The sequence below is a fragment of the Diorhabda sublineata genome, chromosome 1 (genome assembly GCF_026230105.1).
Source record: "Diorhabda sublineata isolate icDioSubl1.1 chromosome 1, icDioSubl1.1, whole genome shotgun sequence".
Classification (NCBI taxonomy): Eukaryota; Metazoa; Arthropoda; class Insecta; order Coleoptera; family Chrysomelidae; genus Diorhabda; species Diorhabda sublineata.
In genome coordinates, this window is record NC_079474.1 from 41,426,968 (window position 1) to 41,439,836 (window position 12,869).

At 32.3% G+C, this 12,869-nt stretch overlaps 1 protein-coding gene across 3 annotated transcripts in view; it reads left to right on the forward strand.

The window, feature by feature from the left end:
• Positions 1-12,869, forward strand: part of LOC130444516 (RNA-binding protein Musashi homolog Rbp6) — a 1,022,388-nt gene that overhangs the window by 958,171 nt on the left and 51,348 nt on the right. For all 3 annotated transcript variants that reach the window (XM_056779678.1, XM_056779688.1, XM_056779699.1), the window contains 2 exons: positions 8,808-8,840; positions 12,664-12,747. In XM_056779678.1, the coding sequence (XP_056635656.1) occupies positions 8,808-8,840; positions 12,664-12,747 (117 nt within the window). The remainder of the gene's footprint in view (positions 1-8,807; positions 8,841-12,663; positions 12,748-12,869) is intronic.

The following is a 12,869-nucleotide window of genomic DNA, read 5'->3' on the forward strand; positions in this document are numbered from 1 at the left end:
AATTTGTGAAATAATTTTAATATTGAAATATATAGAAAGCATTAGCAGGAACCCATTAATAGCAAATTAATTTCTGTGGATGCTGAAGCTGTACAAAAAATTATTTAAGCTCCTTTTTTCCAATGATCTATCGTTACAGGCAACAAGAAATTATACATAACATCTTTAAATCTGGACATAAACATTGTTTCACCCCAGATTGAATACAACAGATGTCTCAGTAAACTAAGAAACGAAATTATGGGAAAGATGCAATTTGATGGTACGGTATAACAAAATACACGCCTATGATTATCAATTGAAAACAACTGTTGAATTCAATTTCACGGTCGGATAATGAGACAACGCTGTACATAATCGATTGAAATGTTCGGCGTTTGGACAGAAATAAAAGCATTGATTTATCTATAGTATTGAATCTGGGGATTTTTTTAAAGCTATATTTTCCACTGTCTCTTCTTGTTCGGATAAATTTGACAATTTTTTCGAATGTTAGATATTCAATTTGAAGAGTTGTTTTCTTTAGTCCGTTTCGATGTTAAGCTTTAGACACTTAACGCACCTTTTACGTTACATTTATTTTTGATGGTGTTCTGGTATAATTTATACCTCATTACCGCATTTGATGCACAATTCCAGCGTCGTAGACTTTTCTGTTTATTATAACAGAACCTCAATATCCATAACTTCATTTCACAGATGACTATTGCACTTTATTATTATTTTATTATTATAAGCTGCTGAAATTTACCTCAAACACTTATACTTAAATCGAGTAACAACAATTAGAAACCAAATTGAGTTATTTATCAAAATTCTCCATTTCTCATTAATTTTTCCGTGGTCTCATTTTCTGAATGCAAAGAATATAAAGATCTATTTTGAGAATATAGACTATTACTAATACGTGTTTGTCAAAATCTTATGATGAAATAACAATCACAAATATTTTTCTTATGGAATAAGGGATGGAGTGAATATTTTTTTCTTTTTAGAAATTTACTACATTCTTGGTAATTTGGTAGCTTCGGAAAATCACTTAGTAGAGAATTTTTTTTCTGGTGTGGTTGATGTATATTAATAATTTTGTCACACTCTAGTGATAGGGTCATCGCTCTTTGCTTAGATTATGAGACCTTCAATTCGTAGTCCTGGGATTTTATAACTTACGTTCGCTATAAATATACCTAGTAACAGGGGGTGAAATTTAACTGTCTCGTGGCTCAAATATTTTTAGTATTACCTCATAATGTGTGTACAAAGGAAAACTCTGTACATTACCTTGAAAGTAGCATGTTTTTTTAATAAACCCCTCAAATATTCGGTTAGAAAATTATTCCTGAAATAACATTTCATTTAAAAAAAAATCCGATCCTTTTAAACTATTTAATCTGAGGAAAACTTTGGAAAAATTAACTTCTAGGGTGATATGATGATTCCATTAAAAATGAATGAGTGAATATTTTTTTAAATTAATTACGAAATAACAAAAAAATCCATTTGTATTCATTATGAGTATCTTCTTATTTTCATATCTACTTTTTCATCTAACTCATTTGTAAATGTGATTTTTGTGTGGTTTTATTGGTATCGTAGAAATTTATTATTGGCCTACTTTTATTTGGAAAGCCGTGATATACAATTTATGCTTCAATAAATCTACGCAACAGCTAGAATTCTTTATGGGCCACTCATTGCTCCATAAATGCAAAATTTTCTTCAAGACGTCAGAACAACCAATCAAACCAAGCTGTCGACCCTATATTTACTCGGTTATATCTTACAGCCCTTCATAAAATTATAATTTACGTTCACTATTTTTATCAGAAAAGATAAACCCTTACACACCCCCATAAATTATTCCTAATGGGGTAGATTCAGGAAGCCGCTGTGATGAAATATTTCTCGAAATGGCCTAAATTTTGTTAGAACAGTATAAAATTAAAGACTTAGTGAAAATTTTAGATAGTAGATACCAAATTAGTTCGGTCCGACGAATATAAAAGAGTAGTGATTATATTTTCCCATACGCCACTATTAATACTAGAAATAACCACTTCATTATGGATTCATTAGTAACAATAAAAGATATAGATGAACTAGGAAAATAAAATTGGTTTTCCAATCTATTCAGATGGATAAAATTGTCAACGTTAATGCTGCTATAAAACGATAGGTAGATTTCTTCGGTTGCATGATTTATACTTTAGTTAAAACGTTACATATAGTTTCTAAATTACTTCCTTCTTAAAAACCAACTCATATCTTGACCCAATAATTTTTATTAATTATGACGAACAAATTCACTTTGGTGAAGTAACTAACTTAATGAAATTATATTAATTATTATCGTGTTTGATTTGATTGCATGGATTATTGAATATGTTTTTATAAGACTATGTAATAAAATCTTATTTCCAAACTTTATAAAATTTTCTGATCCAAAATTTCAAATTATAAGTATTCTAAGCCAGCACTACTTCATCATATATCAACAAAATTGAGTGTGAAAAGGTTATCGTCATTTCTTGAGACTATTTCTATAAAAATTCAGCAGACTTCAGTCTTGTTATTTTTAAAGTTTTATTATTGGTTTTTCTAATTTTTCCATTAATTAGGGTATATAAGCTTCAGTCTATTACTAGATAGTATTCGAAATACCAATCTATCCTTCTCTATATCTATCAATTTTCTCATAAATTCCTTCTGTTTCTCATTGTCTCATGCTTAATTCGATTGGAATCCGTTATTGACTTGATTATTTCTTTGGTCACTTGGGAGCATACTTTAAAATATTTACTTGATCCAAATATAAAATCTCATATCTTCAGTGTGTTCAGGTCAAATCTTTTATTATCCAGTACTTGGCTCCAGCTTATGCCATCTGTTGTACATAGCTAGTTGACTTGCCAAACTATTTCTGTATGTATGTTTGGTTCAAGGTGTCCTATACATTACGAACCGAAAGATGTATTGTGTTCTTTCTTGCTGCGACACTAGGGATGATCAGTGATCACAATTGATCTATCAATCCCACTCTCTCCAGACAGTTCGGGATATGGCTCTAGCTGCCAAAGGTGTAATCTTTTGGGATAGAGTTTTTGTCCTGTACATAGCAGAATCTGCAAGTTGCATCATCTTCTGAATTTAACATCTTCAGTTGTTTATTGAGGTAACTGTATCCCTTCAATATTAGTATTTACATTTAATAAATTTTCTAAGTTTATAGGTTTCCATGAGTATATTTGCTTCTTACAACCCCTGTAAAAAGTAAACAATTGGGTTTCTGTCTTCTTTTTGAGTGTTTTTTCTATTGGGCTTTTATAAATAGTCCTTTCATCCCTCCTAACTTTTACAAGTCTAACTGCTATCATTTTCCTCTACTTCAGTATGTCCCAGAACTCATTGTAAGGTAACTTCACCCAGCTCATTCAATTTGTCGAGATATTTCAAAACCAGCTTATAACTTTTAGCATTGGAGCTCAGAGCTTGATGGCTGTTTGGCTATTGGACAAATTGATAATTGATATTTGTCTTGTTGCAATGAACTCTAAAATGAATACATTTTATGATTGTATATATTTCTGCTTGGAAAATACTTGTTGTTTTTGGAGCTATCCATGATAATATTTCTTATATCATTGTGCTTTACTGTCATCTAATTTTTCAAATCTAAGGCCTTTTGGTATTTTCCCTTTTGACATATCCTAGATTTGATTACATTCCATGCTTATCCTTGCACCTTCTCTAAATATTCTGAGTAAACTTTCTCTGCCACTTTTTTCAATCGAATAGACATATCTTATATCCTCCACTATCTTAGTTTCAGTTTTTTTTGTCATTCTTCACGTCATTTGTTGCACATAGCTAATTGGATCCCTGAAGTTTTCCTACTTCACATCCATTCCTGTTCCGATCCTACCATCAGATTATTGTATCAAGCTTATTGATATTAATGAGCATTTATACATTTTCCATTCGTTTTTATTCCATTATTTTATCAATAGATTTAAAGTTCGGAAAAAATTTCATTCCTCCTTTAGTCACATACAATTTATCCTGCTTATATTTTTCATGATCTATTTACCCACTACATTATACACAATAAATTGAATTCTTTTTGGACTACTCCTACATATTATTAATCAACACTCAAGTTTTTTGTATTTATCTCGTAAAGGCAAATATGAAAATTTTAGTTCGTGATGAGCACGGAGTATAATTTTACAATGGAGCAACCAAAATCATTGGAAATTTCTTCATTTGCTTCTGCTTTAAGATTAAATTCCTCAATTTACACGGGCTCCTAAGTTGATATAATTTCAAGTTTTTTCAATTCAATTACACACTTATAGTGTCAGTGAGTTTTCTTTGGGGAATAAATATATATGAGTTATGAATGTTGAATGATCTCATATTATAAGTGTAATAGAGTCTAGTAGTAACGTGTTACATATACATTTAGTTGGAGTTTTAGCATAAATATTCTTTATTAGCCCGGCCACGTCAGAAAATATACCTTTAATATTTAGTTATCTGTGGATTGCCTCCGTAATGGAATGAAGAAAATTTTGTATTCTAGATAGACTTTCCAATATTTTTTGGGTATAGATTAATGTCATATTTATATAAACAGTATTAGATTTTTATATAGGTCATGAAATTTCATCGATGTGTCAAGCTTATTGTGCAAAATTAAACCGAAAATGAATTACTCCCATTATAAAGAATGATGTATTGAGGGAAATACTTTTTTCTGCATAAGCAGCAATTTCTGAATTTATTGGTAATATTTTTACTGAACATACAATTACTTTAGCTTCGGTCTCTGAAGAAGAAAATTTGATTATCGAAACGCGTATCAGTGTAATTGTGTGTTGGTGGCAGTAAACAGTGTGTTCAGTATGAAAATATGTGGAGTTGGATTTTTTTTTGTAACATTAGAAATATTTTTAGTAGAATAAAATGAGGAGTAACCTCATCCTTTAATGGAAAAACCATCACCTATCTGGATGTATATAATACACTGTAATAATCCAGATTTTGTAGAAAATATTGTAGAAATAACCGGGATTAAATGAAGTTACCCAGTCATTCCAACGAATTTGAAGAACGCTTTCGTCATAGACTTAGATGACGATGCATTTGCTATTCTCATAATGTTTATTTATCTGTTTGAATCAAATATTTCTCCGTTCCCTTAGCTAAAATGCAAAAATCTCAGTTTTATAGAGAAGGAAAAATAAGCAGGTGTATATAACGTTTAACTGAGAAGTGTGTAAGTGATAGAAAATAACGATAAATTTAGAGCATGTAGAAAGTACAAAGACTAGGATTTAATCACCTCCATTGCAACCCCCAAGTCAAACACGTCATTATTCCTCTTAAAATTGTTTTTGTTCCAACAGACAAAAACAATTTTGTATACACTGCGACCCAAAAGATCTATCGTGTCCTTCTTTCTTGCTGCGATAGTAGAAAACCCTGTGCTCAATAACACTCCTTTTAAAAAGTCTAGAATGTAGGATGGCTTCAACTTCCAGAGATTCTCGTCTTCTATTTCAAACGCACCCTGTGCTTTGGAGTTCCTTACTGTTTCACACTTCGAGAGAATGTGGATAGAGGTTTCGTTCTCTGTGCAACAAAATCTTCACGCTGCATTATCTGCTAGGTATAGAGCCTTCAGGTGTTTGTTAAGGCGATGGTGCCCCGATATAACTTCTGTTAGTATTTGTCTGTTACTTTTCTCAGTGATATCATGAAATTATCACTGCTGAATAAATAGAAAGGAGGAAAAAAGAACTTTGAAAACTGTTTTCTCGAAATCATACATTTAAGTATGTACTCGTATGTATGTATGTTCTCCTTTAAGGTATAATGTACAATGCCACCCAAAGAATCTATTTTCTATGTATACATTCAAGTAATATATTGAATGAAAATATAAATTTAACTTGATAATTCCCATTTTAGGATTATTTATTTAGAAATCATATTTCAGTTTTATTTATGATTCTGCTTTTGAAACTTGTTCTAAAAAAGTTCAATGACTATTTAAATTAATTCCAAAAAGGATATTTCCTTCAGTATATCTCTAAAAATAAAATTTTCGGTTTGATTTTCTTTCGTAAATGTTTTCTGTATTGATAGGTTTAGGTTAGTTAGGCAATTATTTTTGTATAGATATTCAAAAATTTCGTCGGGGCAGTAGTTATCCTTTTCAGGTCTTGGAAGGATTCTACCTTATTGGTCCTTCGTGAGATGTCGGCCTGGCTTCCTTTACGCTATTTAGCCTCCTGAAGGTGCGATCTAAACTTTTGTATAGATTTAGGAATTTTAGTCTTTAATTTTGTCTATCAGAAATTATCGTTTTGGTACATTTTTAAAAACTTTTGTTAATATTCCGCTTAACACCACGACTAATTACAGGGAAAAGTTCATAATTCGTTCTCAAGCCGAAAAGTAGGTAACTTTTATGTAATATTTCTTGGTGTTGGGCATTATTTCATCTGAATATATAGTATATAGTTAATAACAAAGATTCTGTATCTTAGTGTAGTCAAAAATAGTATTAGAAACTTTTCTAACAAAAAATTCTGTAATAACGTAACATTTCAAGGTGTTAATGTGACAGTTAAAGTCCAAACTAGTGAAACAGTCCATTAAAGTATACAACTTCAGAGTATATTTCGTAAAATTTATATTCTTAGTTTTACGTTTAGTTGCATATGTACTCTACAAAAGATCTTTAACTTCTTGGACGTCGTATTTGGAAAAAATTCAGCGTTTTATCGAAAATTTACTATGCAACTACTATAAAATTTATGTTTCCATGTGTGACGTACCACGACATATTATTAGTAAAAGGAATTTCACAAGTTTGAAAAAGAAGATGTAAGAAAATTTATTTATTGTCAACTACTGCATGAGTTCCAGCCAGAAGTAAGGAAATATAATCTCTTCTCGAGAAAATTTGTTTGTAGATAAATATTACTGAAATATTTTCCAAATGCGTTATATAGAACAATAGTGAGTAGATCCACAAAGCAGCGGTTCATATAATCTGCTCTTAGTTATTAACCGGACTCGTAGTATTTAGAAAATGATCTAATTACATGAAATGCTAGTGCTGAAATCATTTGGGTATTTATCGTTGAAATATGAAATGAAATAGATCAAGAATTATTCAATGATGATCAGTCAAGATCTCTAATAGATAAAACAACTCTTCCAAAAAAATAATTAGTGAAAATTAAATTTCTTCTTACTCTTTATTAATGATGATCGAACTCAGAAGTTCCATGAGGAAGTTTTGTGTTTGAATCAAAGGAAGAGGTTTCCGTTTCTTTGTAGGATATTCTATGTACCAGTACTAGCATTTTCCTGTTGAATTGGTTCATTGTAGAATAGTCGAATGTTTTACGCAGTTGTTAAATTTTCTAAACGTTTGTGCTAACCCAAAAAAAAAAACGATTCTTTTAAACTCCAATGGTTCTTCAAGCTTTTAACGCGTCAGTTGTTCATATAGTCCAGTCAAATTAGGGGTTCTATATCGGGATGACTAGGAAAAAGCTGAATTCGTGAAGGTTGATTTATTTTAGGATTTTAACAATTTTATCAAAATTCACACAAAGTCGTGCAAATCTTAAAAGCCACGAAAAAATTTTGCTTACATTGGTTCAAACGTTGTAGTGTACATACATTTCTCACTTATTACATTGACTTTTTGCAAATGTAATATGCTCAATAAAACCGAATTGGTGATTTTCTACATCTACACATCTAATTACAGAACATGATAATAATGTTTCAGAGTTCCATTATGTACCAGCAAACCACATTCTAAATTTTTACCTGGTCAAGTTCAAACTAAGTAGTAGACTAAATCACACGTTTTGTTGATTTTATGATCGTGACGTTAATGATTAATCCTTTAAAATTTGAGGTATTATATTCAGTTACGGAAATGTGTACTCCACTCTTCACTTTCAAAAAAAGTTTTCTTGAAAAACTTGAGTCCGGATCAATTTATTTTGCCTTGATGATAGATTCTCCTCAATCTTCTCCTCAAGTTTTACAATTGGGATGTTGAAATGTTGGCGGAGTTTCTTTGATAATTCCTCCAAAAGTTTTGCAATTGGGATGTTCAAATTTTGGCGGGTTTCTTTGATTTTCATTCGACATTTTATAAAGAACATCCGCCTGCTTACACGTAATTAAAATGATTTACTAATTATTCAAGATGACGTTAATCCTGGTTGGATATAGTTTCGTAGTCCCACTTTAGATCAATGTCTTCGTCCTGGAGTGTTTTCATGGTCATATTAATAGGTTTTAATCTTTGATTAAACATTTTGATTCAATGAATTCTATTAAATTTACTTCACCCTTCAAACAGCGTTTTTCTAAGTTTAACATGATTGATCTAACGTTTTGTGTTCACCACTTGTCGGCCCAAAGAAAGTTTTATGGGTCTAGACCTAAATTGACAATTCTAAAAATTTTATAATGAATGCGAATACGCTTTGGAGAACACGACAAAAGATATTTGAGAGAAAAATTCACCATTGACGTTGTGTGATTTTTGAGGCAAAATAAGAAGTCAGCTTTTCATGTTTCATTCCGTGATATGACCTATTTTTAGTCTCAAGTCACTGAACTTGTAGCTTAGACACGTAGTTGAAATTTCATGAATGTTAACAATGAATCTTTTTTAATAGAATAAAATTAGACATTTTTTTTTCGTTGTTCACTGTCTTCCGACGTGTATGAATTATTTACTAACGGACTGTTTTTCGTTTTTATAGATTTTATGTGGTCGCTGGGAGCCCTTCCTGACGGTAAGTTCAAAAAAATTATATATTCCAATTATCACAATTAACAGAGTTCCTGCTTTGACGATTCCAAAAAGTTCGGCCAGTTCCGTAATTTTAGTTAGCCTACACATAATAATAACCGAAAAAATATATATTAATATCTATACTGTCTCAAATATTAGTACAATCAACAATCCTCATAATAAATATAAAAGTTGAGATGCTTACAAAGAAAATTTTGATTTTGTCATGAAACACGATGTCACGATTAACTAGTAAGATCCGTACAGTAAAATTAAGTCCTAAAATTTCGAATCAAGCCAAAAAACAATCTCGATTCCTTCGGGGGATTTGAACGTCACGTCAAGATTGGAAAACTTGATTGCTCATAGAATTAGAATGATGGAATTAACGATTAAAAATAAATTTTTGTCTATTTGTTTCATCAATGATTGGAGGAAAAATACAATTATAAACTAACTGATACAAATTCTGTTCGAAATTGTCTACGTTTCCCTCAGTCACAGTAGTTGATTGCCAACTCCCATTACGTTTTAGTGCAGCAGTTGCCGACGAGTGGTGAAAACTGTTCCCTATATATGAATTTCACTGTTTTCTTTCAGCTCCAAATTGATAAAATTTCAAATCTTTTCGAGTGGTATTTCTATTTTGAAAGTTGAAGGATAAAATAATAATTCTTCACAAATGTAATATTACAACTTAGCCACAAAACGAAATGAGAAATTACTGAATTATTAATGCCCCAATCTTTGAAATGATATTCTTTTCATACGACGATGATGCAAGACTGACGACTTCGCTTACCTTCTCCTGCGTTGTCAAGAAGGTTGAGATACCTCGCTTGCGATACCTTCATCCTTAAGGCATGATCGGCATGTAGGACTACAGTTTGGAGTCGCCTCTCCGCTTTCCTTCGTATTTTTGTTCAAGTCAGTCCTCTATTCAAATTCTTTTATTGTCTTATTTTCATGCTTCTATATATTTCTTACTCTTCGTCCTTCTCCACTTGATAAGGATATTTTCACCCAACTATCTTTGTTTATTCTGGCTATATGCCCCATCAAACGGAGTCTTTTTGCTCTGACCACATCTCAGCTTGACCATATAGTGCTTTGATCTCTAGATTCGTTCTGCGCTTCCTCTTGTTGTGATTTCGCACTCCTCCGAAAATCCTTTCTCTATCTTATGTTCATTCTATTTTTTTCTTTATTGTTCATGGTCTAGCACTCGCTGCTATACAGCACTGATGCATAAATGTCTTGTGAATGCGTAGCTTGGCGACCATAGATATATCTTTTGAACTTAATAGTCCTTCTGGGACTCCAAACGTTTCTTTCTCTCTCGCAAGTTTTTGTCGATTTTCCTGGTTTCATATCCTTTGTTTATCACTGTCACTCTCAGGTATTCAAACTGCTGTACTTTATCAAATCTATACTTCTTGTCTCTTTTAATCGGTTGAAGTTATTCCAATCGCTTCTCATCTTCATATATTTGGTCTTTTGTGGATTTATGTGTAGTCCATATTGTTTTGCTTCATTTTCATTTTCTCCAGTTCTGTTTATAATTACCACATCATCTGCGTAGTCAAAGATTTGTTTTGTTTTGATGTGAATTATACCCTAGGTTTGGTGCCACTACTTTTCAGGATCATTCCTAGTAAAAGGTTCAAGAGCACTGTTGATGGTGAGTCCCCTTGCTCCAAACCTCTTTTTGTTTCCAAATTGTTCAGCCAAATATTTACCTAATCTATTTCTTACGATTCTAGCCAGGATTCAATAACTCTCTTCTCTTCTTTTAACTCGCTTTTTTGGTTCGTCATTCAGCAGTTGTTTGAAATATTCCCTCCAACTCGTCAGTTTTTTTTTCTTTATGAGGGAGCCGTCTTTGTCTCTGTAATATAATTGTCAAGTCATGTTTGGTACCTTACTTATTTTTGCCTTCCGAGAACAAATTTCTAATGTTTTTGATTGTATAATGTCCTAAAATTTTTTCTTTGTTCTCTAGATGATTTCGTTTCCTCTCTCTAAACATTTTTTTGCTTTTTTTATGTTTATGTTTATGTTTATGTCTCCTTCTCCAGTCTTTATAGCTCCTGCCGAGTCAAATCCTTTATTGTTTTTTCGATATCTGTCAATATTTCGATATCCTCCCACGTTTGTTTATTCTTTAGGTCTGTGATCATTGCATTTTCAAATTTATCCACCACATCTTCATTCTCTAATGCCGTGTCGTCATATGTTACTTGATTCTGAGGGTTTTCTCTGTTCTTTGGTATTTCTTCTTCTAGTCTTTTCACTAGCAATATATGATTTGAGTCCGCTTCCGCTCCTCATTAGTTTCTGACATCTGTTATCAATTTCGATTGCTTACCCTCCACTAATACAGGGTCGATGTGGTTTTCTGTTCGGCTATCCGGAAATATCCAAGTTTTTTATGGATAGACTTACGTTCAAGATGAGTATGCACGACATTCTCATATCAATATTGACTGCAGAAAAGCAATGGTAACAATATAATAATAACCTTATTTTTCTAAAATGGGCGACACAAGAAACGAATAAAATCAGCAATATATTTCAACTGAAGATTAAAGTACACGTTAAATGTCAAATATGATAGTCTGCAAATACTGTAATTTCTGATTCATTTCCGAAGTTTACCTTGAAAATATGTTACAGTGAAAATATTTTTGTGATGCAATTTATCAACTATATTGATAATGAATAATTTTGATTTGATATGCGAAATGAATAATCGAACTATACCATTTGCTCACAAAAGAAAGATACTCCAATTCTTGTATCTCCTCCTGGCTTGTAAATCAACAAACAGTGGAGAATGAAAACGCAGTCATCTTCAACCTTTGACCTATCCACTAAAGAGTTTACTCGTCGGCAGTGGCGGTTCGTGACTTTGAAAGAATAGAAACGTATTTTTTATCAACGACTGTAGGCCTTCTACCTAATAGGCAGAAAAACCATTCATTCTTTCTTTCAAATAATTGTAGCTTCAATAAAAGGCATAGATTTCCAGACAAAAACAATCACAATTTTTATTATCTCCTCTCCACTCCACAATAATACGAGGATGTATTCATATCTAGTTAACCTAGACCAGTTCCATGCACAAAATATTGCGTTAGTGTAAGTGTAAATTTTGACGTCAAAAAAGTAAACCAGAGTTAAGCAATGAATTAAAAGAAAAAAGATGTCCACCGTAATTGTGAAAATCGAAAAATTGGACTCACGAGCCATCACCAAGTACCTGTATTTAAAAGGGTTAGGAGATAAGCAGATTTACGAAGATATACTTAATACCCTTGGTGATCAACGTAATTTGTATGCAACCGTGAAAAATTGGACTGCAAGCTTGAAAAGAGGTAAATTTTCCGTTGAAGATGATGACCGATTGGAAAGGCCAGTTTCTGTGTCAGTACCCGGAAATATCGATGCAGTTCGTGACATGATTCTATCAAACCGCCGAATTGGGCTAAAAAGGATATCTGAGGCACTAAATATTTCATACAAACGCGTTCATCATACAGTTCACGTCAATTTGGACATGAGAAAAGTTGCTGCAAAATGGATCCCCAAATATTTGACTGTTGACCAAAAGCGTTCAAGGGTAGAAGCATCGCGTTCGATCTGTGCTCGATTTGAAAACGATGTAGACTTCTTAAACCGAATTTTTACTATAAGAATAAGAATAGCTTGTCTATTAGTTAAAATTGCAACATTTTTGAACTTGTCATTGCAATTGCATTGGCAAATCAGATATTATATTTAACTAAAATTTATTTTTTAATAACGTATGCTTTCTTTTTCAGGTTTTCCCGCTGCGGCATATGCCGCCTATGCGGCCGGTCGAGGTTACTCGGGCTACCCTAGTTTCGGACTGCCATATCCAGCAGGTAATGCTTTAACCAGTTTGCATCACCATCATCCACTGCAGCTGTTGTCTTACCCCTTAGATCACCATCTAGGTGTGTACGGCAACGCTGCAGCTGCCAGTCTGCATGCCATGCCCCTGTGA